The sequence below is a fragment of the Vidua chalybeata genome, chromosome 1, assembly GCF_026979565.1.
Source record: "Vidua chalybeata isolate OUT-0048 chromosome 1, bVidCha1 merged haplotype, whole genome shotgun sequence".
Classification (NCBI taxonomy): domain Eukaryota; kingdom Metazoa; phylum Chordata; class Aves; order Passeriformes; family Viduidae; genus Vidua; species Vidua chalybeata.
In genome coordinates, this window is record NC_071530.1 from 129,584,558 (window position 1) to 129,609,386 (window position 24,829).

Consider the following 24,829-nt stretch of genomic DNA (forward strand, 5'->3'; position numbering starts at 1 on the left):
CTTCCCCTCCCGCCGGGCGCGCGTGCGCGCGGGCCGTGCCGCGGGACGGGACCCTGGGGAGACGCTTCCGCCCCCGGGAGGCGCTGCCGTGCGCATGCGCGGTGTCGGCCTGCGGCGTCCGTGCCGCGCACAGCATGGCGGAGCGGCTGCCCGCCGCGCCGCCGTCAAGCGAGAGCGGCCGTAAAGGGAACCTCGGCTGCGCGACAGCGAGCGGCGGCGGGCGGGGTGAGTGAGCGGGGCCGCGGCCCCGAGCGGGCCGGGGGCGAGGGCTGAGGGCCGGGCGGGGGCAGCGGGGCCCGGGCGGGGCTGGGCCTGGGGCGGGAGTGCTCAGCGGTTGTCAGGGTCCCGTGCCGGGCCGGCGGCGGCATCGCTGCCGTGTGGGGAAGGCGGCGGGAAGGGTGTGGGTGTGCAGCTGTAAGGGTGTTTGTCGCTGCCTGAGGCAGCGCAGGTGCTGTTTCTTGGTGTCGGGTCGCTTCTCCAGATGTTTCCAGGCCAGCTCTGTGCTCTGTGACTAGGGTCGTTGTCCGTCCCTGAAGCGCCTTCCCAGGCCGAATCCGGAGGCCTTTCCCCTGCTCCCTGTACAAAATCCCCCCTCCCACAGCTCCGGGGGGAGAGAGCTGCTCTGACCCCGGGCTTGGCTCGGGGTGGCAGAGCCCGGCCCTGCACCTTGTGCCTCGAAGGTGCTCACAGAATTAATTAGGTTGGAAAAGATCTCTGAGATCATCAAGCTCATTCCAGTGGCTGGCCACCCTTTCAGCAGAAATTCTTCCTGCTGTCCAGCTTGAAACCCAGCCCCCGGCACAGCCCGAGCGGTGGCCTCTCGTCCTGTCGCTGGTCGCCTGGGAGAAGAGACCAGCCCTCACCTTGCTACAGTCTCCTTTCAGGCGGACCGATAAGGTCCCCTCTGAGCCTTTTTCTCCAGGCTAAACAACCCCAGCTCCCTCAGCCCCTCCTCATAGGATTTGTGCTCCAGATCCTTCACCAACTCCATTGCCCTTCTCTGGACTCTGGTCTGTGCAAGGCAGGTCATGGATGGCACTGTTCTGACTAGGTTTTGCAGGACAGCAAGTGTTGTACAAAAATGTTTTTTGTCAAAATAGCTATAGTAGTTATGTAGTTCCTGGAAGAGGCCTTAAATTGCCTTGTATTTTTTATATAAGCTTTTTTTAAAAAAAAAAACAGTTTTTTGCATCAGTGTAAGGTGCTGTTGCTGTTCATTTATTCTTACCCTCCTCTGTTCCTTTTCTCTTACACAAATGTTCATCCAGCTCCCCAATGTACCACTCTGGGGAGCTGAGCTGTGGGAGTAGCATCCCTCAGCACCCTTGACCACAGTCTGCTTCTTATCCGTGGTCATGCCCTGCTTACACAGTCCCTAGAGCTTTTGTTGAGCCATCTACAAGAAATTCTAGCTTAATAAATCAAATCAGGGTATAGTTGTCTATATGGTGAGTTGCATGAGCCAGTTCAGGAAAGGGGCAAATTAAATGTTCTCACTGATTCAAAGGAGGAGGCAGAGAGAGGTGGGGAGCACATTAATTTGTGGATAGATAGGCTTGAGCTATCATAATAAAACTGCCAAAGTTAATTTTTTCCCCAATTCAGTCTTAAAACAGGTCACTTACTGAGAGAGATGCATCAAGTGCCTGAGAAACCACTTGTACAGTCACAGTTGAAGGGGTGAGTCTGCCCCTTTGGGCACTGATGCTGGCTTGAAGTCGCTTACAGTGTCAGAGTGGCAAAAAACACACTAAAATATTGCTTCTGTATAGCAGGATTCAAAGCACAGTGTGTCTCTGTGAAAATAAAGGCTGAAGAAATGTCATGTCTCAGTGTCACCTCATCCCTGGGCCCTGCATAGACTCCGTTCCTCCAGCATTTCTGAAAATGCTTTCTTAGCCATGCACATCTGTAGTTCTGTTGTGGTTTACTCCAGCCTTTCAAACAGTCATGCTTTGCTCTGTCACATGAAAAAGAACCATTTCTTAAAAATCAGAAGCTACTGCAGATGCAGAAATGAAGGTCACTAATTTCATTTCAGTGTTCTGACTTTCACAGTGGAATAGCTTTGATTAGTGCCAGGCATTTAGCAAGCTATGTGATGATGTTGGGAACTACATCCCACCTGTATTCTCCCTGTTACCATATCCACACCAAATCTCTGTTTGAGGGCAGTGAAGTCCACAACTCAAGGCTGGTTTTGGATGTGCATCTGTCTGGCAAACAATGTGGGATGACAACTGTTGAAAAATTGCTTGATACCTGTGAAATCTGGAGGGGATTTTTGCTTGTCCAGAACTGCAGGGAAAAATAAAACATGTGAAACAATAAAGAGCAAATAGCATGTCGCAGTTTGTGTGCTTTTGCTCACAAACAAAGAAATCCCTGCACAATGATACCCTTACAATTTATGCACCCTCCCCTACATGCTCTTCACACAGCCCTTTTAGTCCAGTGGTGATTTTTGGTCTGGGGTCTTCTAACAGCTTATTGAATTCTCTGTCCATGTCCATGCAGGCAGGCTATTAACTGTTCTTGAGTTGCAGCTTCTGCTGATGACCATCAGCTCCTTATCTTCTGGTTTGTGCTACTTGTGCACCTGCTCCCCGGTAGAGCATGGGAAACTAAAATAAAGTCCTAGACTTAGGATAAACATTACTTAGCAACAGCTAAAACATTGGTGTGTTGGCAGCATTCTTCTCATTCTAAAGGCAAAGCACAGCTCTGTAGCAGCTACTGGGAAAATTGCTAAGAAAGTTAACTCAGTTCCAGCCAAAAGCATGTCTAGGCAAAAGTCCATAGCTTTCAGCCTAAGGCTTCCAGCAACCCAAGCTACATGTGCTTAGCAAGTAGATATAAGCAAACAGCATTCAAAATCACAGAGTATTATAATTCTAAGTGTCTTAATCTATTTAGAAATTACTTGCTTAAACTAAGCAACTGACATTTCTCAACAAAATAATGTAATTTCTAGGTGCAATCAAAAAAGGAATGTGACAATTGGTGAATTGTAGTAGAATTGGGTAAATAAGTTTTGAGGTCAAATGGAGAAGAGGGAAGTTTCTGGGGATAAGCAGAAGCTGAAAATTATCTCATTTTGTGGTAAAGATACTGGGTAAAGTGGTTTGTACTGCTAAAGTGCATGACATTCATCAGATGCTCTCCCTTCGCTTATCTCTTGACTAAGGCACATCTCTTGAAGTTGATAAGAAAATATCTCTGGTTCTTCAGGTCAGGAAACTTCTACTGGGAGAAGTCTGGGACTTCAGTAACAGCTGTTGTCATAGGTCCCAGATCCATTGCCACAAAGGTTCCAGCACTCTGTTTTGCTGCTCCAATATGAGTCTTGAAAATGTCCTGAAGAATCCCCCTTGATTGTATTTTTTGTCTCTAAGTTCCCATCCACTCTTCATTTGAACTTCAGTTTGGCTAGGGCTTTATACATCTATATATATTTATATACAGAGACATATGTATATAATATATATATTCTGTTGTTGCTGTTACACTTCATTTCTCTGTTAAGCACAAATAAATTTTTTGTTCCCCATTTGATAAAAATACTCTTTTCTGCATTCCATTAGTCTTCAAACTCGCTAACATATGCTGAAGAGTGTCTTGAAGACTTGGTCCTCAAGGACTAGCAGTGTTTGTGCAAAATGTAGCTCACAGCATCCACAATTCCAGTAGAACAGAAACTCTAGGACAGTAAAAGTACGTAGTTGTGCTCTCTTATCTGTCCTTGAAAGTTTTCTAAAAGCAGAATCCTCTGGGAGCCACCAAACCAAAGCAAAGTGTTAGGCTTACAGTTCATATTATCTAATCTATATATGCTGTTTAAGTCCTCTAGCATAACTTAAAGGGTTTAATAATGGCATCTTTTATGATGTTTTAAGTGAGCAACCCTAGTTATGCTACACAACAATGATATCTGCCAATACAACAAACTTGTAATAATTTTGTTTTAAAAATGAACTGCCTGTCATGTCTGGATAAGAACAGGTAGATAAGGAACTTCTATCTTTTTGAGGAATATAATTTTACCAGATTTCAGTTGCTACTTTTCAATAATACTAATTCTGTTGTCTTCAGTCTTACAAAGAAAACTGGCTTCAAAATTGATCATCAGAAGGGTGTTCAGTTTTGTGATAAATATCTGCATCAGTAGTAATTGAAACAGAGACTGATGATTATTTTTACCCTAATCTAGTCAATTCTCCTGTACTGAATTGTAGGTTTTCAGTGGCTTGCTTTGGAAAACTTGGTTTTAATGGGCTGTTAGGATAGCATCTATTCAGTGGCTGGCTTGTTAGGCATAGGACTCAGTAACTTAGGAAACAGTACTGAGCCTTACTCTTTCTAATTTTTCTCATAGGCATAATAAAGCAGTGAAGAGAAACTGAAGGAAACATTGCATGCCTTACTGATCAGAAAACTTTCTGAAGTATTTGCGCAAACTACGTATCTATGTAGTAAAATCTGCAAAGGTAAGAAATCTTCCTTTTCTGTTTTATTTAGAAAATGTCACAACTAATGAAAACCTCTTTCACGAGTCTCACTGGGTTTAGAGAAGTAACTTTATATGTCAAGGAGCAATTTGGAGCCTAAAACTTATTCTTTTAAGCGAGTTCTATGGAGTCATACCAAATTCCACAAGGTTTTTCATTATAGTATTTAGATGAAGGCAGATTGCCCATTAGTTGTTCTTCACGAAGCTTTCAAAGCCATTCAAAAACGTCTCGGTTTTATAAAATAGATCATGTAGGAAAAGACAGTAGCTCTTTATGATTTCAGGGTTAGCTGCAGTTTTGGCTTCTTTTACTTCCTGAATATTAAGTATGTCTTTAAGCATGTGGAGATTTCATGCTGTTCCTTCTGACATGGAGGTCTACAGTGAGTAGAGAATCTTTTTTTCCAGTATGAAAGCAACATCTTAAGTGATGTGCAGTTCATCAATCCACGATTTGCTAGCTGAAAGTGCAGCAGCTATTGTTGGTAAGAACACTGTTTTGTAAGTTTGTTAGGCATTAAATGAAAGGTATTAAAATGGAAAGCAAACATTTGCATTTGAACTTCTGTGATATTTCTGCTTCAGGTAGAATTCATGTAAATAGAAACTGTATGTTTCACAGTGGCTGATAAAATTATGTTCAATTACAGCATTCAGAGGAAGCGCAGCTCCACTGTGCCAAAGTCTTTGCTTTCAGAGTTCAAAATTTCTTGATAGAAAATTGTGATTCTGACATCCAGCAGTACAAGTCTCAAATTCCCACTTAAATCTGAAAGTCTCTGAAGTGTGTAAATGTTTGTTTGCATTCACACATTCACTTCTTTATTCACATTAAAGTCTTTGCGTTTTTAGAATTGCTTTCAGACCTCTTTGTAGATCTACCCATACAGATTCAGCACAAAGATTGCATTATTTCTGTGTGTTTGGGGTTTTTTAATAGGTTGAAGGTGTGGAGAGCATGGGTTATGATATTGAGCGCTTCGTGGGCTATGTTAATGAGGGGCTGTTGTGCTCCATCTGCCGAGACGTGTTAGAAGATCCACTGCAGGCTCCTTGCGAACACGCTTTCTGCACTGCCTGTATCCATGGATGGCTTGTTCATCACAGTAACTGCCCTGAAGACAGACAAGTGATTGATGTGTCTTTGCTAAGACCTCTCTACAGGTATCCAATAATCTTGCTGTGTGTTGAAATTACATTAATTTAGGATTTCTCAGTTTTGCTTGCGCAGCTTCATCTCCTGTCGATACTGTCACTCAGGCTGTCTTTATCCAGTGTGCCTGTGGCAGACACCAGCTACTTACATGAAAGCATTAGCATTTTCTATTTATTGTAACTAACTTTTAGGGTGTTAGGACTTCAAAACAGAAAGGACACTTACTTTGTTCTCCACCTTTTTATATCTTGAATGTTGATTCTAGATACCTGTCTGAATATTATTCTGAATGTCCTTTATGGCATCAAAACTTTTCCATACTCGATTTTAGAGACAGCAAGCAAAGCAACTCTTGATGACAGTCACTACACACTCTGTACCTCTTTTCTTTTCAGTCTTAGTTAGATGCTGCAGTGGGTTTGCAATTAACAATTCCCGAACCAAATTTCTGAGTTTCAAATCCTTTTTAAAAAAGATCTTTAGACATAGGAATGTCTGTTGTGAACCACCTTGTCATGTAAAGCAGGCTGCTCTCATTAGTGCCTTCTGTAACTGGTCAGGCACTTGGACCATATGATTGTTGTTGGTTTTTCCCAAACAAATTGTTCTATTTTAAGCTGTTAATTCCTGCTAGTGTCAGAACAAAACAGTTTCAACAGTAGATGCTGCTTGCTGTTTAACACCTGCATTATCTAATCTTGCTCAGATTAGCAGTTATGTATTTAAAGTCTCCAGCTACAGTAAATTTAACTTGGTTAGTATTCATAACGTAATTTTTCATTCATGAGATTTTACTATCTGGAAGTTCACTATAGTGTTGACAGAGCACTAGAGTTTAATTTTTAGATATTTTTTTTATCTGTACTCACTGTAGTCCTGGGCAGTGGCAAATGAGTAGCCCTGGTGTTTGTTATTGATAATATCTGCCGAGCCAGTGAAAGGTTATGATTAAAAATTATTCAAAAATAAAGATTTCATTTGCACATTTAAATTTGGAGACTGAATTTTTCATTAACTGTTTTTTTCTGATGCGGTCACTTGAATTCTTAAAGAAATAAATTCCACTAGTTACTCACAGTTTTTCCTAATTGTGATTAGGAAATGTGATTAGGAGATTAGAATCTTGCTTTCTTTTCCCAAAAGTTGAGAATACAAAATTTTCAATAATGTTCCCAGATTTAAGAACAAATTCTTTTTTTTTGCATGTAGATATATGAAAAATGATTTAAACCGTCTTCAGCTACATTGCAGAAACAGAGAGTATGGCTGTGAAATGGTTTGTTCTCTGGAGTCTATAGACAGGCATGAAAGGGAGTGTGAGTACAGTCAGATACCTTGCTCCAATGCTGGTGAGTAATATTCAAAGAAGTTGAATCCTTTATATGAAACAAACACATTTGTCATGTTCCCATCAACAGCTGCAACAATGGTCATTATTTTCTAACAGAAATTCAAAGCTTTGGCATGATCTGCTCTTTAAAGCAGTGTTTTTAAACAAAATATAGTACCAGTTTATGGCAGTCATGATGATTAGCAACTGTTTCTTATCCAAAAACTAACCAAAATGAATATGATAAACTTCAAATGTATGGAAATGTAATAGTGCATTAGTTTTGCTTTCTGTCAAGTTATGAGTTTGTTTTCCAGTTCTGACTGCATGTTTTGATGTTTGAATGAATGCAGTAGCCCATGCAGAAGACTTAGGGATCATAATTTATTTATAAAACACCTGGTTGCCTGGTGCATGTGCAGCTGCCAACTCTGTGACATAGTTTTAACAAGAACATATCTTGGAAATAAGAATTATTCTCAGCTAAATTCTAGTTAGAAATGTTCATGTTGAGGTTTTTATTTAAAGCAAGGCTACACCTCCTGAGAAAAAAACATACTTCTAAAAAGGAACATACTGTTAAAATTTCCCAGTTGAATTCATTTGAAATGTTTCTGTTCCTAGATAAAGTTAAAATCTAATTAATGATGTTGAATCTGCCATTGTAATTAATGGTGAGATTATTAAGGTACTAGAATTGCTCTGCTAGCAGTTATAATTTTTCTCAGAAGTGACCTCTACAGATGATTGATTCACCTGTTCTACTTCCTACAGAAATAGTAGTGTTTTACAGATTTATGTATTTTACAGTGTTCACAGATTTATGTTTTTACACCACACTGGGTATCTGGTGTTTGGGGTGTGAAGGCTCTTACATCTCTTGAACTCTTTCCCAAGAATACATGGAGTGTAGTTTGAGTACCTCAATTACAAATCATTGTATTTATTAGTAAAGCTCTTCTAGAGAACTCATTTATCATTTTCTGGCATGGTTTGTTGGGTAGTTTCAATACTTCAGTATTTCAGTTTCCTTAAGTTGATATTCTCTTCAAATTAAATGTGTGTATTTCAGCAAAGTGAGCCTCAACAATTAAACTACAAACTTCCTAAGTTTGACTCCATAAATTGAGACTACAAACTTCAAGTTTAGATTATTAAATGTAGCAATAATTTATATAGTGCTTATTTTTGATTCTTTACATTTTACTTTTAATCACTACAGAACTGCAAAGTGTGTATCCTAGAATTTCTGTGGAAATATTTCTATATTCGTATGAGTTATTAAATGTTCATAAATAAATGTTTTAACTTATTATTATGGTCTGGTACATTATGGACAAGACCAACAAATTGTCTGGAAAACAAGTTTACATTCCATCTCACATCTCTCTTTACTACATCTTTGGACTTTTCTCTAAGTTTGATAGCATAATATTTTTTTACACATGTGTATTCTTTATAAATTCCAGTCATTACAATCTATGATGGTAGCACAGGCAAGCTGCGAGTGTCTTAGCTTGGCATCAGAATTGTCATTACTGATGTTGATTTAATGCCAGACCAGCAGTAGAGGACTTTACAGAAAGTACCTCCTTCCAACCTTTCAGTATTTTCAGCTAGTGGATAAGTATCTTAATAAGACCTCTTAACAGCATTGAATTAGTACCTATGTATGTGTAACTGTCATATTTCACATTCTAAAGAAATCACTTCTCTCAGCTTCCTTTCTTGAGTGATTGTGTTTGGAATGACTCAAAATGCTTTTGCTGTAGATGGCTGTCTTGCCTTGCTCCCCCTTGCTCAGGCTGTACCGTGCAGATCGAGCGGCGTAACCTGGACGGGCACCTGGCGGTGTGCGAGTACCGGAGCCGGGAGTGCCCCAATGGCTGTGGCTACACCATGCTCAGCGCAGACGACACGCAGCACAACTGTGTGGCAGAGCTAAGGACCGAGCTGGAGCTGCTTCGGTACAAAGCTTCTCTTTCTCTCGTGTCTCTGTTGGGCTGGGCTTAAAGTCACTGCATGAAGCACTTTGAAATACTAGCACTGGATTCTGGTATGTGTTAAATGGTCTGTTAATTACTTGATGCTAACAGGTCAGAATTTTATTATGTGTCAGCATAGGCTTCAAATTTATGCGGTTTTTTTTCCAAGTTACTATAAATCTTAAAATACCATTGCTTACAGTTGAACAGAACTGCAACCTTATTATTTAAAATGACAAAGAACCTAAGAAAATGGAAGGTGGCAATTTAATTTTTCCATTGGTCTGTTATAAAGACAAAGCCACATTATTTAATAATTGTATTTAGTTCATGTTTTTACAGATTGAGAAGATAAAAATCTGTAATTATTAAGGTATAAGGTACAGGTAGATTCAACCACTGAAGGTCTAATTCTGATTTTTTTAAAGTTTGGTAGATTAACAGTCAGTGAATATGACTCTTCTTACCGTCATCCTTGTTTTCCTTTTATGTATGTTTCTGTAGCTTTCCCTTTTCATTATATTCCATTTGTACTTTTTTTTTCCCCCTCATGCTCCTTCCCATTTGTATCTTTCAGCTCCTAAGTGTTGTGGTTTTGAGCACTGCTGTGAAGCCAAGCTCAAATATAGTTTAAATGCATTGAGACACAAGTGATTCTGCTACCTGGTCTCAGAACTCAAAAGGTTAATGTAGTGCCATCTGGTTTTGGCTGTGGAGCTGTGTGAGTGACTAGGCTGTAACAGTTTACTGCATACTCTCATTTAGTTTCCACCATAAAAGTGAAGATTACACAGAATCATGGAATCATTTAGATTGCAAAAGAGCTTTAAGATCATTGAGTCCAGCAGTTATCCAGCACTGCTAAGCCCACCACTAAACTGTGTCTGTAAGTGCCTACCGTGTCCACACACTCACACTGTCTCATTTCCTTACATGTTTAGCAGTACTACACGATTCAGACTTTTTATCTTGGTTGCCTCTATTTCATAACACTCAGCAAGCACATACTTGTAGGCAAACAGCAGAAAATCACTTAAAGTCATAAATACACCTTCTTGAGCTCTTGGAATTATTTGAGGAATATGATATGATTGCCCCTCTATAGGCTCCTCATGGGAACTTTAATGCCCCTGGGCACAATGCACTTCTTTATGCTATTGGTTTTTTTATTTTAAATTACTAAATCATACCTCTACAGAGACATCCTGTAGAGCTTGATGGGAATCAGTTCAGTCTGTTTGGCTGCAAGAAGGCTTTTTGGATTTTGAAGATCATTCTTTTCTCTGCTTACAAGACGTAACAAGGAGAAATAAACTTTTTAGGTCAGAAATGATCTGCAGAGTGGAGGAGGCAAAACATGAGATGGAGTCAAGGTTAGATTCACAGAGAAGGCATATGGTCCAAAAAGAGAGTATTCTGCAAAATGAAATTGAAGAACTAAAGGTAAATACAATATTTTTTTTTTACCCTCTCTTAACAGTCTAGCTTTTTGCTTTTCCCTGTAGCAGTCTCTTATTTTGTAAATAAAGTCTCATACAGAGGAAGATGGCATTAAGTATGGGAAGCAAAACCATCAAAGCTTTGCCAGGTTAGCTCTGTGGAAAAGAAGTCTGGATGCTGTATTCCTGTGGTTTATCTGCTTCAGGCTCACTGGAGCTCACCTGGGTACTCCATCTGTGTTCTGTTCATGTGTAACATTGTCAACAGATCAATCTGAAACTGATTTCAGTGTCTAAATGTAGAGTATACATCACAAACTGGATGTAATTAAACATCCGGCTCCATTTTTAATTGCTATTCAAAGTGGCTTAGTCCAGAGCTGACCCAGAGCCGTACTGCCAGCAGTGGTATTTGCACTGTGGTCAGAAGGTTAGAAAGGTTCACAGTGAACTTCATCAAGTAACAATCAAGGCTGTCTTACCCTTTTATTCATCCTCTTTTTATTATATCACAGAACAATGTTTTTTAAAGCAATAGTTTTGAAAAGCTTTATAAAGTTTTTAAAAACTTTATAATTTACATGTTTATTTTTACTGGATTTGATGTTAAATCCTTGAAGAATGTATCTGAACAAAACCACAACCATATTTTGTTTGGATTCTTGAAATAGAAAATAAACGTAGCAAGTGAGTAAATTGGCTGGTTTTTATCATACTTCATAAGAAACAAAATATGAAAACAAAATATTTTTCAAAAACATATTGGAATCTTTAGAACAAGACCATCCCACAAGATGAATGCTAGATTGTGTCTCAAATTGTATATTAGCTGCACTATCAAAAAATTATTTTGGTGGTTTTTATTCCAAAGACTTCATCGCCCTATGTGCATGGCCAGTTCGACTTCACTGCAGCATCATTAGAAGAGGATTTGTTTCTTGCAGTAAATTTGTATTTGCATTTCAGAGTCAGATGTCACGAATGATGTCAGATGTAAGGTCTCTGATGGCTGCAGAGAGACAGCACCGTCAAGAGCTGGAGCAGGCAGAGCTGGAAAAACGGGAGTTAATGGAACTGCTGAAGGGGCTGCAGAAGGACTGTAGATTGACTACTGCAGAGGGAAGCAGGAAGTCCAATTTCCGTCCTTTGACACGACTAGAGAGTGTAAAAAGAAAACCTAGGGAAGTTACAGTTATCTAAATAGTACTAAGCTCAAAAAGCATTTTCTTCAAATACTGGCTTCTGGCAAACTACTCTCTTTGAATGATTGGTAAACTTTATATAATTTCTGATTTACTTGGGTTTTTTTGATGTCTAAATTACAACTGTGTTTCCTTTGGGGCCATAAAAACAAACAGAAGATTTTTTTTTCCTGAGGGTATATCAGTCATTAAAACCAGTAATTGGAAGACATATTTTTAGCTGATGTTTTTATAAAAAGGGAAAGGAGACTTGATTTATTCTCTCTTTACTGTACCACTTACAGGAATCTTTCAAGACTGAAAGCTACAGACTTTTAAAGTCAAAGATACGGACTATTATGGACCAGGAAGAAAAAACCATTTCAGTATCCCTGTTTGAAACAAAAAAGCAAATGTGACCATTTGGAATGTACTTAATTTGGGGAAAAGTGAATAGTAGAATTAGTAAGTCAGTAATAGAAATTAATAAGATTTGGTTTGTTTGTAGTCTGTAGAAGGTCTTATTTCAAAGGTGGAAAGCAAGCACTTTAAATTGTAATTCTTCTGCTATGTAACAGCTTTGGGTGAGGTTGACTGTTGCTTTAGAGCTTCTTCTCATTTCCAAGGCTGATAACACACTTAAGAGACTAATACTAAAGCCCAAGGTAGTAGAATAACCTAAAACCCTTTAAACAGATGTGTGAATAACTTTGAGTTTGTGGAAATGGATCTGCTTCTTACTTAAAAATTTGAAGCTTTTATATGTGAAAGTATCAGGTATTTCTACAGGATCTTTTAAGCATAAGACCAGTCCATTTGGTATGGAGCATAAGCATAAGACCAGTCCAATGTCTTTATATATAGATACCTAGAGTATTCTTAGTTTTCTTGTGGCAGGTTGAAGTCTGCTTGATATGCACAAGAGATGAATATTTGCACAGTCACTTGGGCTTCAGACATCTGTGTTACTGCTCAAGCAGGCTTCAGGGAGTGCCAGAGCCTGGCTCTGGCATCAGAGGGTAACAGAACACACCTGTGTGAGTGTGAGTAGGTCAGTGATCTGCTCTGCTTAGCAGTACAACTCAAAGGAGGGGTGGCAGGGTTAAGGGACATTAGAGCATCTGAGGAAGAGATTGACTGATAGAGCCATTCTCCACCTCCCCTGAGGCAAATGTACCAGTCAGATGCACCTCAAAAAGTGGAGGATCACTAGAGATGAACCTATGGTGGCAGGTCTGATGTGGGCAAAACCATTGGCCTAGCTAAAGTGCATCTACACCAACGCACAGTGTGGGCAGCAAGCAGGAGGAGCTGGAAGCAGTTGTTCAGCAGGAAGGTGTTAATGTTGTCACCATCACAGAAACATGGTGGGATGACTCTCCCCATGGGAGTGCTGCAATGGCTGGATATAAGCTCTGTAAAAGAGACAGGTAAAGCAGGAGATGTGGTTGGAAAGCACTGTACAATAGGGAGTGTTCTGATTGTATTGAAATTGGTGATGAAGATCACAAGGTTGATCCTCTGGGTAAGGATCACAGGGAAGGTCAGCAGGGCAGATGTCCTGGTGCAAGTCTGTAAGAGGCCACCCAGCCAGGAACAGGCTAATGAGGCGTTCTACAAGTAGCTGGCAGAGGTGTCACAGTCACCAGCCTTTGTGCTCATGGATGACTTCAACTTGCCAGATGTCTGCTGGAAATACAGCAGAGAGGAAGCAGCCTAGGGGGTTCCTGGAATGTGTGGAAGACAGCTTTCTAACTAACACAACAGGTAAATGAGCCTCTGGAGGTGGGTGATGTGATGGTCAGTAGCCATCTTGGGCAGAGTGACCACAAACTGTTAGGGTTTTCTATGCTGGGTGAAGTAAGGAAGGGCACCAGCAAAATTTCTGCCTTGGACTTTGATGAGCAGACTTTGGCCTGTTTAGAACATTGATTGACCAAGTCCCTTGGGAGTCAGTTCTGAAGGCCAATGCAGTCCAGGAAGGCTGGATGTGCTTTAAAAAGGAATTATTAAATATTCAGGAACAGACTGTCCCCCATGTGTGGAAAGACAAGTTGTCAAGGAAAAAGACCAGCATGGTTAAACAGAGAACTTAAGCTGGAACTTAGGGGTGAAAATGAGAATATGTCATCTCTGGAAGAAGGGTCAGGTAACTTGGGAGGACTATAAGGACATCACAAGGTCATGTAGGAAGAAGATCGAAAGGGACAAAACCCAACTAGAACTTGATTTGGCCACTACAGTTAAAAACAACAAAAAAAGTTTCTATAAATACATGGACAGCAAAAGGAGGGTCTAGGAGTGTCTCCACCATTAGTTGACTCCAGAGCATGGTGTAGTGACAGGGTTTAAGGAAAAAGCAGAGGTACTTAATGCCTTCTTTGCCTTGGTCTTCAATATCAGAATCAGTTGTCCTCAGGATACCCAGCTCCCTGAGATGGAAGTTGTTGATGGACAGATGAGTGAAGTCCCCATAGTCCAGGACAAGATGTTCAGTGACCTGCTGTGCCAGTTAGACACTCACAGGGCTATGGGCCCTGATGGGATCCACCCCAGAGTAATGAGGGAACTGGCAAAAGTACTCACTGGCACTGGTGAGGCTGTGCGTTGAGTGCTGTGTCCAGTTCTGGTCCCTCAATTTGGGAAGGACGTTGGGATGCTTGAGCGCGTCCAGAGGAGGCAACGAGGCTGGTGAGGGGCTTGGAACACAAGCCCTGTGAGGAATGACTGAGGGAGCTGGGTGTGTTCAGCCTGGAGAAAAGGAGACTTGGGGGTGACCTTATCACTCTGCACAACTTCCTGAAAGGTGGCTGTAGTCAGGTGGGGGGTTCGTCTCTTTCTCCAAGCAGCAACTGACAGAATGGGAGGACACAGCCTAAAGCTGTACCAAGGGAAATATAGGTTGGATATTAGGAAAAAGTTTTTCATGGATAGAGTGATAAAGTTCTGGAATGGTCTACCTGGGGAAGTGGTGGAGTCACTATCCCTGGATGTGTTTAAAAAAAGACTGGCACTCAGTGCCATGGTTTAATTGTGGTGTAAGGGCATGGGTTGGACTCAATGATCTTGAAGGTCTCTTCCAACCTAGATTCTGTGACTTTTGTAAATTTGTCAAAACACTTTAAATCATCTATCAGCAGTCCTGTTTAACTGGAGAAGTTTCAGCTGACTGGAGATTAGCAGATGTAACACCCATCTACAAGAATGGTTGGAAGGATGATCTGGAGATCTACAGGCCTGTTCAGCCTGACCTCAGCTCTGGGCAAGGTTCTGGAAGAGATCATCCTGAGTGCCATTACATGGCACATGCAGGACAACCAAGGGATCAAGCCCAGACAACATAGATTGAAGAAAGGCAGGTCCTGATTGACTGATCTGATCTCATATGACTAAGTGACCTGCTGAGAAGACGAGGGAAAGACTGTGGATGTTGTCTATCTAGACTTCGGTAATGCATTTCACACCATCTTCCACAGCGTCCTAGAAAGACTGGCTGCGTGGGACTTGAATGGGTGGACTCTCCAATGGATAAAAAGTTGGCTGGTTGTCAGGCCCAGAGAGTGGTGGGGAATGGAGCTAAGTCTGTTCGGCAGCTGGTCTCTAGTGGCTAGGGCCCAGTATTTAGGCCAGTCCTGTTTAACACCATTATTAATGATCTGGACGTGGGGATTGAGTGCATCCTGAGTAAATTTGCAGACAACACCAGGTCAGATGGGAGTGTTGATCTGCTCAAGGGTAGGAAGGCTCTACAGACAGACCTGGACAGACTTGATCAAATGTGCCAAGGATGAGTGCATGAGGTTCAGTAAGGCGAAGTGCTGGGTCCTGCTCTTAGGTTGCAACAACCCCATGCAGTGCTACAGGCTGAGGACAGAGTGGCTCGAGAGAGCAGAAAGGGACTTGGGTGTGTGGCTGACAACCAGGTTAATATGAGCCAACGTGTGCCCAGGTGGTCAAGAAGGCAAATGGCATCCTGGTCTGTATCAGAAATAGTGTGGCAGTGATTGTCCCTCTGTATTTGGCACTGGTGAGGCCACACCTTGAGTGCTGTATCCAGTTTTGGCCCTTCACTTTGAAAAGGAACTTGAAATGCTGAAGCGCGTCCAGCAAAGGGCAACAAAGCTCATGAAAGGTCTAGATAGCTTGTCTTGTGAGGAGCAGCTGAAAGAGCTGGGTTTGTTTAGTCTAGAGAGGAGCAGGCTCAAGGGACACCTCTTCACTCTCTACAACTCCCTGAGAGGAGGGTGTAGCCAGGTGGGGACTGGTCTCTACTACTGTGTCTACAGTGAGAGGATAAGAGGAAATGGCGTTAAGCTCAGGCAGAGGAGATTCAGATTAGATGTTAGAAAAAAAAATTCACTGTTAGGGTGGTCAGGAGTTGGAATACGGTGCCCAGGGAGCTGGTGGAGTCACCGTCCCTGGAGGTGTTGAAGAGTTGTCAGGATCTGGGGCTGAGCAGTGGTTTTGGGGTTGCAGGGCTAGTTCTGGGTTGGCAGTTGAACTTGGTCTCCTTCACTCTTGATGATTCTATGATTCAAAGTTTGCAATAGGATTTTTTAACAGACCCACAAATCAAGGAGGCATTTATCTGTAAGCACTGCATGAGAAATCTGTTCCAAGACTTTCTCCAAACTTTTTACACAGCCTGTTCATGTTGCTTTTAGTGGTATAGCTAAGCCATATTCTCAGTTCATCAGTGAACTAACTATAGAGATATCTGGCCTTCTGTTTACTTAATGTATTAAATCAGTTTTGGAGGCTCAGGAAAATGTGTGCAGGTTCAACCACCTTGTGGTGGAATTTTATTGTTTAGAAAGCAACTGCATTACTGTGCATGCCTTGCTGTCACTCATAGCAATGCTTTTATAGCTAATAGCATAACCAAAGAGAGAGGCAGTAATCTTCTTTAGCACATAGTCTACATTATGAAGATTTGTGGTCAGAGCTGTCTGAATTTCGGGCATTAATAAATCCTTCTAACTTGCTGTTTCTTTAGTACCACTGAGGCAGATGTGCACATATTCAGGTCTTATGTATTTAAAAACTGGTCTTGTGTATTTAAAAACTGACATAAATAGCTCTTCTGTAAAGTAATTGAGAGTATTTGGGGCATTAGCAATCTCACCAATTCATGCCATAGCACATCTCTTAAGCAGCCGCCATATTTAATAATCTAAAACAGTAAACCAGTAGGTATAATTTGGGAAGACCTTCATTCACATTAAATGTTCAGTGGTCAGTTCACTTACATCAGTGTGTGTATTAAAGCAATAGGTAGAAAGTAAGAGTGCTGTTACTCTTGTGTTCTAACAAGCAAGCTGTGAATGTCTGTGCTCTGCGTGACATTATTGCAGCATTCACGCTTATTTTCAAGCTTTTTCACAACACCAGATTTCATACTATTAGATTCAGTTAGTGCTTTTCTGTGTACTGTAACTGTGTGGTTGTGATGTGACTTTATCTGCTTTGCCTAATGTAAAGAAGAAAATTACTTCAGAATCCATTAGAACTTGATGAGCTGGATCATCTTTCCTGAGTTAGTGGGCAGTAACCCAATCTTTTCTGTTGTGACTACAGAAGAAAGCAAGTTATTTGCTCTGTGCATTCCCTGTAATGGGATCTCTGCATTTGTTTGCTTTAGAAACTCACCCACACATTTCTGACTAAATTCCTCCTGGTATGGGAAATATGGTTTATTTAATGTTTACTTAGGATTTGGCCTGCTGTCTTTTCTCTAAATGATGGACATGAAACTGCGTGAGAAAACATGTCCTAGGTGGCAAGGAAGGACTTTCTGCTGTGCTATCAAGCTCTGACAGTCTGAACTTCCAGTGTGGAAATGTGGCAACGCTTTGGGTCCACCAGCTGCTGGCATGGGCTGTCAGTTTGGGCTTCCTTTAGCAGCAAAGAAGCACTTTCAGAGATGTTGTAAATAGGCACACAGTAGCTAATGGCATCAGGTCCCTCTGGTGACTTTAAGGTTTATGCCGTTCCTCTGGGTTGATAACAGTTTGCACTTCAGATTTTCCTCTGCTAACGAACTCTTCACCGGGTGGCATTGCTGAGGTATCATCATCATTTGACTTGTCTTACAATTGACTAGACTGACATTAAATAGCCTGTTATGTTAATATTTCATCTACTTTTTGCTTTTCCAGTCTCATGTATTATGCAGCTCTTAATAGCAGTTGGCAGCAGCAAGGGATTTTTTTTTTCTTTCAAATAGTCTGTTAATCCTGTTCATAAAAACTAAGACTCCAGATATTGTACTAGACTTGACATAAGTTCAAGACATTCACTTGAAAACTATACTTTCCTAGTCATGATCATACTTCAGCGTTATATGAGACACTGCTGAAAGTGCATTACAGGAGGATTCCAGCATGGAATTACTGGTATTACTGTTCTCATACTAAAACACACATTAATCAGTTCCATTTCCTCACAAGTGGAACTGCTGCTCCAAGTGTACCAGTAACTGTGCAAATTGTTGTATTTTGAATTGCTGCTTCTGGCTTTTTGCAGCTGGAAGAGGGAGAGTAAAAAGAGAGAAGAAGTGTGGTGTGATTTTTTCTTCAGCCCAAAAGCAGAGATGTGGCTTCACCAGCTTGTGCCACCAGCCACCTTACCAGTGTGAGCTGCCAGTGTGTGGCAGGGAGTTAACATGGCATTAGAATTAAATGGAGATTAAGTCTTTACCCACAGTTAGGTGGGTACACAATGTCACAGTACCAAGCCTGGGAGATGCAGAAACAAAAGTCAGAACAAGTTGTTAAGTAAGGTATGTGGAACTTCCATATACAAGAGTTTCTTGACAGCATAGAAGGGAAGGGAATTGCACAGTCAAGCAAAATACCTGCTATAGTGATGTATTTTGACTGGCCAGAAGTGGTTTTATCTGAACTATTCTTAGGTGTTTGTATGAAGTAACATTTTAATAGTCCCTGGTTGTAAACAGTTCCTACAATTTATAGAAATTGGTAGCCTTGCAAATGAAATTCTCCATGTGCTGTCCTCTTGGATGTTTCTGGCATGGTGCTTCTCTACAGCCGCTTTCCTTAGAAGTGCTGGGTAGTATTGACAAGGAGCAGTACTAGCCTTGCCTTTCTCCCGTACTGGTGTCAGATGGAGTACGGTAGGTCAGGGAGATTTTACCACGCAGAAGATGCCTTTATAAAAGACCTACAATTCTATGCAACTTTCTATTAACTGAGCAAACATTGAACTGTCTTCCAGCATTATGGGTCGCTGCCAGTCTATTTACATTTTCTACCTTTATATGCACAAGGATAAACCAGCACTTAACAGATCTTAATCTCTAGTATGTATAAGAAATGGTAACACTTTGTATCACTTTGAAGTACACTTTGTATAAAAGTTGAACTAATAAAGAGTCTATGCTATAATTAACACACTTTGGTTCACTTCATTCTGTACAGAAGTTTGAGTACCCTCTTTATCAAATGGAATAGCAGCATTTAGGTACATTGGCCTGCAGAGCACAGGAGTCACAAATGCACTGCAATTACAGGCTTGGTGCCCTGGAGTTGGCAAGGCTGCATTTTCCCTCCTAGAGGGAGCAATAAACAAAGCAGGTGTTCAGTCAAACTATCCCTTCTCTAGGTTTCCCTCCCACCTCACAGGTGGGAGTTTCTGAATGGGATAAGCAGCTGCTTGGAAGGCAAAGTACTGGCAAAGATTTGAGAATTCCTGGAGTACGACACTCCAGTCCTGCACAGACAATAGGACAATGAAGGGGTAAGAAGGGAAAAATTCAGTCTCTGTCCATCAACTGCAGGAATCTTACCCCTAATGCAAGTTTTTTTATGGCCACTACAAAAGCCCTGGTGGGAACATGTAAGAAGAGCAAAAAACAGAGCTTTATTTGCTTAAACATGAGCAATCTGGACATGGGGCACTCAAGCAGGAATTTGTTGCATGCAGTCCTCTGTCTTCACCCACTAGACATGTTCTCTTACCTGATGGAGGAGTTACTCAGCAGGAAAAAAAAAAGGCTGAAAGCCAACATGGCACAACCAGAGACCAGGATCTGGGCTGCTAACTTGTTTATCTCCTACACCTCTCCATGTACACCTGGCCCTCAGCCACATTTCAGACTGCACAGCAGCTAAAGATTATGGAAGCAAAAACAAACGCACACAACTTGTCTCACCCTTCTGCCACACACAGACTGTGCCTTTGTCTCTCCGTGCTGCACTGGAGATCTCTTCTGCCTCACTCGCCCTCCTCCCACTGGTCTGCTCATCAAGTAAGCTACAGGAGTCTCTGAAGTTAGCCACTTCCTGGTGTTCCAGTCAGGAAACAAAACTTGGAAATGTCTTTTTTTAGCCAGAGTATCAAAAGCAAAATTGAACACTTCTTTGAAGTGTTATTTACTCATGGTAGCAATCCCATTTTAAAAAGCAAACCAAGTAACACCTGAGTTTTAAACAGCATTATTTCATGCTGGATTTATCCATGAAAGGAGCCACTTTGTATTGAAGGGTCACAGAACTAAATTCATCAGTAAAAAAGATAACAAAACAAAAAACATGATATACACACACTTCTTTTTTCAAGTTTAAATTTACACAGCTCTGGTACACCAATGTAACCAACCCTTTATTTCCTCCTAGTTTGAAAATTACTAATGTGACATGCTGTATATTTTAAACTCTGAAGAACCAGTACTGAATATTTACGTATTTATTCCATGCTTGACACTTTACTTTTCATTTCAAATTCCCTGACAGAAGCCAAATTATTTATATCCCTGCTAGTTTTGAAAACAGTAAAATTTCTAAAAAAATAAAACCACCTTAAACAAATGGTATAAAGGAGTGAGTCAGCTGTAAAAATATTTATGCAGTTCTCCTTAAAAAATAGCATTAATAACAGTAATGCCTGTGAAAGCTCCACCCATTTTAGTCATTATTAGTAAAATTACATCTCCCTCTTATTTTATCATTCAGAAAATTGTTTAGCTTCCAATCCGAATTTGTCCATGTTATTTTAAATAAGGTTAAACCTTTAAAGAACCAATACTGTTCCCTGTAGGTGCACCCAGTCAATTCATGGACATTTCCAACTTTCATAGATTATTCAATCACCTCTCAAGCAGTGGGACAGCCTCAGAGTCTCCACACAGGAAAAATACAGCTAATAGGGACCTTCTGTGTATCAAATTAAAAGCCTACTTAATTTAGTCCGGCAGCATAAAGGTAAAATAATTTCAATTTAACATATTACCATACTTTAGAAACACTTAAAATACGGTGTGGGCAGTATCTAAGTAGAGTAAGACCCTTCTATAGCACTTCTGTAATGTCAACAGACCAAACATAAGTGAAAATCAAACTTAAGTCTGACAGTGGAGCTCATTTGCAAATATTGCATGTGGCCTTTAGGCTACCCCACCCTGTCCAAAAATGCAATGGCTACTGATAATCTGTTAATTCTATGAAACCCATAGGAATGCAAACACATAAAACCTTACTTCACTGAATTCAACATGAAAATAAATTCAGAATTTAATTTAGTAATGATATTTCTTTATTAATTCCTATTCCTCCTTTTTCTTTTTGCACTGTATCTTCATCTAATCACAGAACAAAACTCCACCTCTTTATAGACCAGGTTTAACGTCACTACCTGACTACATGTTGGCTCAGGTTATATATCTGTGTCTCTGCCCTCTCCTCAACTATGTTAGGCAGAGGAGAGGCAGGGAACAAATTAACTCCAGGTACTCTAAGGGTATGAGTATTTGCTTTTTAACTGAAAGTATATGCTGCTTTCCAGTGAAGTAACTCCTGTGCTCCTAATGCATGAGCTGGACTTGGAAAGTAAGTGATGGAATGTTGACTTATTCTCCCTGAAGTTAGTGACAGATTTTATTCAAATTTTACCTGGTGTGGGACTTAGAAGTTTCTAATGTCATTTCCCAAGATGTACAATAAAACCTAAATAAATTACATTTACATTTGTATACTTTAACAGATTCATTATTGGCTACTTCACCTGCTGGCAGTCACACCTCATTCATTAATACCCCAGACTGGCTAACAAAATAACAAAGGAAAAAAAGAGCTAATGGTATACCTGAGAGGAACAAAAAAAACCCAAAATTGCCATACATACATATTTTTTAATTTTCTTGCAGTAATAAGCCATCCACAAAACACTTGCACCTTTCTTTTGGCACAATGAATATTTAAGAAGTCCTTCAAGTCTTAACTCAAAGAGGTGCTTTACTGAGTATTGTCTACTGAAATCCACAAAAAAATTGAAACATTCTTTCAAAAGGAACAAAAAATTTACAATTGTACACAAAAAGTCTTGATTTTTATTGAAATTTCAATTCTTGTATCAAACAAAAGCTTTTTCTTCAGACAAAAATATTCTCTTGGTGTCCTCCAGATACCAGAAACTCTGAATTGGTCCGTTAGTGACGCTGCTTTCTTTGTCATCTTCACAGAAGTCCACAAGGTTGAGCTGTTCCACCATTGGTCTTATTTTATCGTGTGAAGGAACGTACATGACGACCTCTTCCACTGCCTCCACTAACAAATTTCCCTCTTGAGCCACCACTGCTACTACTATTAGCACTTGTCCAAGACGGTCCAATTCCTCCACGGCCTCTGGAAGCACGATCGCGAGGACTCGGTCGGTAGCCTTAAAGCAAAGAAAAGTATACTCAGTTGGAAAAAAAAAAAAAAAAAGCCCTAGGCGGAGTAGCTGCTGCGAAAGCGTAAGAAACAAAACCAGGATGAGATACAAACAGCGTCTGTTTCCTCCTTTTAATTTTCACTTTTCTTTTAGGCAAGCATTGCTGCTTTAATTGCGCTATGATTATCATGGAGGTACGAAGACAATCGAATGACAAAAGTCTGAGTGCAAAATTAAGGTTCTGCGATCAAGTGTTCAATTCAGCAAGTTTTATAGGTTACAGGGCAGTTCGTACGAAAGCACGTATCTGACACAGTCTCAGTGACAACTGTTCATATATGCTTAAAACATTTGCTGAATTTCAAGGTGTCTGCAGCATCCTTGCATGGTTTCATTTGTAAAGCAAAAATGAAATTCAAGGAATTCTCTATAGTTCGATGCCCATATGAATACCATGTACCTGCTGAACTTAATGGTCTCAGTGGTGGCAGTGGACCCCTGTTAAAATTGCTTTGACCACCTCTACTGTCATTGTAGGTTCCCCTGGGCGTACTCTGTGCACTCCAACTGGAGCCTCGAGCACCTTCACGACGACTGTAATTTCCTAGATAGGGAAAGAAAAACCAACACACTGTTGAGCAAACATCGCTGGGTTTGGGTTGTTTTCCATTTCAATCTTTGCAATACTCAGGGTGGTAACATAATATTTACACAATTCAAATAAAGATACTCAGTATCAACATACCTGCAGTATTCCACTTGAAGTCTACAAGTTACTCTATTCTGCACACAATCAGGGGAACAGATCGATTTATGAGGCAATCAAGTTGAAAAGAATTCACATTATCTAGCACATTATCTAGCATAAGACACACTCTTATACTTTCAAATTTTATGATTAAATAAATCCTAGTATTTATAACTTTATGAATAGAAGTATTTTCTGGTTTTACTTTGCAAGGACTTGCCCTAAGTATGGGATGGAAGGAAAAGGAACGCAATCTTGTCTATGTATGAAAGAAATTTAACACTCTGTAGGTTACAATCTCCAGGTTCACTGAAAATTGCATCTTATTCTTGTCAGGATCTCCTATCCTTTTATTCCAAAGCCTCATTTAAACCCAGAGATGTACTGTGGTGCTTGATTTCAGAAACTACCGTGTCACATAAGGCAGGGAAGCACTCCAAGAGTTGCTGAATCAGCTGACTCCTTTTGTAAAAGAGAGGCAGAAAGGCAGCATGGGAATTCACAGCCTTGTTTCAAATGTACAGCTTTAGAGGTTCTCACCTTTAAGACAATCTTTCCTGGTGCTAAATAACTCATTGCAATAACACTGCTTCAGGAAGATCTCACAACAGGGATGATGAACTGCTAGGAAATTGGGTTAGTATTACTGAAGCAATCTTAGCATGCATCTACTCCAGTTCTAATACAGGAACCAACATACCTTTTGAAGCAGGTGGTGTAAAGAACCTGTTCTGACTGTGAAAAGCTCCTCGTCCTCCACGATTCCCTGAGAACCCACCACGTGAAGAAATCTTCTGTGACACTTTTGGTGGCCTTTTGGCTGGTGGTATCCCATCTGGAGCAACCACTTCTTTGCTCTCTGCAGCAACAAAATCATCCACATGCATGGAGGGTGGCCTGCTTGTGTTCTGTTTCCTCTGACGGAAGATATCGTGCGGTCGAATTCCTTGTCCAAATCCTCCCCTTCCTCTTCCTCTGGGTGGTGGCACAACATGAGCTCTCTTTGCAGGCTCTATGTATTCAGATTTCCCACTGTCATGACAAACCATGATTTAGTTAGCTAATATAACACTCTTACCATTGATGGTCAGGCATTCTCCATACTGGAGATCCAATTTGAAAGGTATTTGACATTTTGACAACATACAAATCAATGTTGAAGACTCTGTTAACTCATTAAACTCATTTTACCTTGAAGTTATGAAGGTCTCATGCTTGTGCTTGCCGAGCTTGAACCCTTTTGTGGTTTTTGTGCGTCCAGGAGATGATGGTTCTGACAAAAATGACCTCTCTAATTCAGCTTGCAAGTCAAAGTCACTGCAGCCCTTCTCTGACAGTTCAATTAAGTCAACTTTTACCTTCAAAGAGAGAGTTTAATCAAAACAATCATTACTAGCACCTCCAAAAAAGAAAAAAAGAGCAGCAGTAACAAAACAAAAAATGCAGCAGAGCTGCAGCAAAATTATTTTGACAGATCTGAACACAAAAGGAGTGAAGGGCATAGTTCTGAAATATGAACATCTGTCTTGTCACTTAATGACCCACAGTGGGACAATTCCCTTGCTTAAGATACAGCTCTATATTAATAATGTCACTTTTATATAGTTTTGGTTTTGCTTAAGAAATTAAAACATAACTATCTTTGCACATAAATTCAAAGAGTAAAACTAAAAAAGAATTAATTCAATGAAGTCAACAGAAACTGATTATTTCTCACACAAGAAATTAAGACATTGCCAATTCCTTAGACCTAAAAAAACAGGAATGCTACTGTATTTTTCACTATTCACTTTAAAGTTTAGATTATAAGTT

General features: G+C 40.5%; 2 protein-coding genes across 3 annotated transcripts in view; one reads left to right on the plus strand and one right to left on the minus strand.

Annotated features, from left to right (window-relative positions):
• Positions 1-156: 156 nt before the first annotated feature.
• On the plus strand, positions 157-19,011 carry LOC128787263 (RING finger protein 151-like). Of its 2 annotated transcripts, XM_053941285.1 has the most exons (8): positions 157-225; positions 1,606-1,680; positions 4,376-4,487; positions 5,451-5,674; positions 6,876-7,015; positions 8,801-8,963; positions 10,304-10,424; positions 11,387-19,011. In XM_053941285.1, the coding sequence occupies exons 4-8, from the start codon at positions 5,469-5,471 to the stop codon at positions 11,618-11,620; spliced, it is 864 nt and encodes a 287-aa protein (XP_053797260.1). In that variant the 5' UTR covers positions 157-225; positions 1,606-1,680; positions 4,376-4,487; positions 5,451-5,468; the 3' UTR covers positions 11,621-19,011. The 2 variants fall into 2 exon arrangements, with proteins under 2 accessions (XP_053797260.1, XP_053797270.1); XM_053941295.1 differs by lacking the exon at positions 1,606-1,680.
• A 448-nt stretch (positions 19,012-19,459) lies between these two features.
• Positions 19,460-24,829, minus strand: part of VIRMA (vir like m6A methyltransferase associated) — a 32,291-nt gene continuing 26,921 nt past the window's right edge. The window contains exons 21-24 of the mRNA XM_053940977.1: positions 24,209-24,375; positions 23,718-24,049; positions 22,730-22,873; positions 19,460-22,275 (exon numbers count right to left, since the gene is read on the minus strand). Of these exons, the coding sequence (XP_053796952.1) occupies positions 22,118-22,275; positions 22,730-22,873; positions 23,718-24,049; positions 24,209-24,375 (801 nt within the window). The 3' untranslated portion in view covers positions 19,460-22,117. The remainder of the gene's footprint in view (positions 22,276-22,729; positions 22,874-23,717; positions 24,050-24,208; positions 24,376-24,829) is intronic.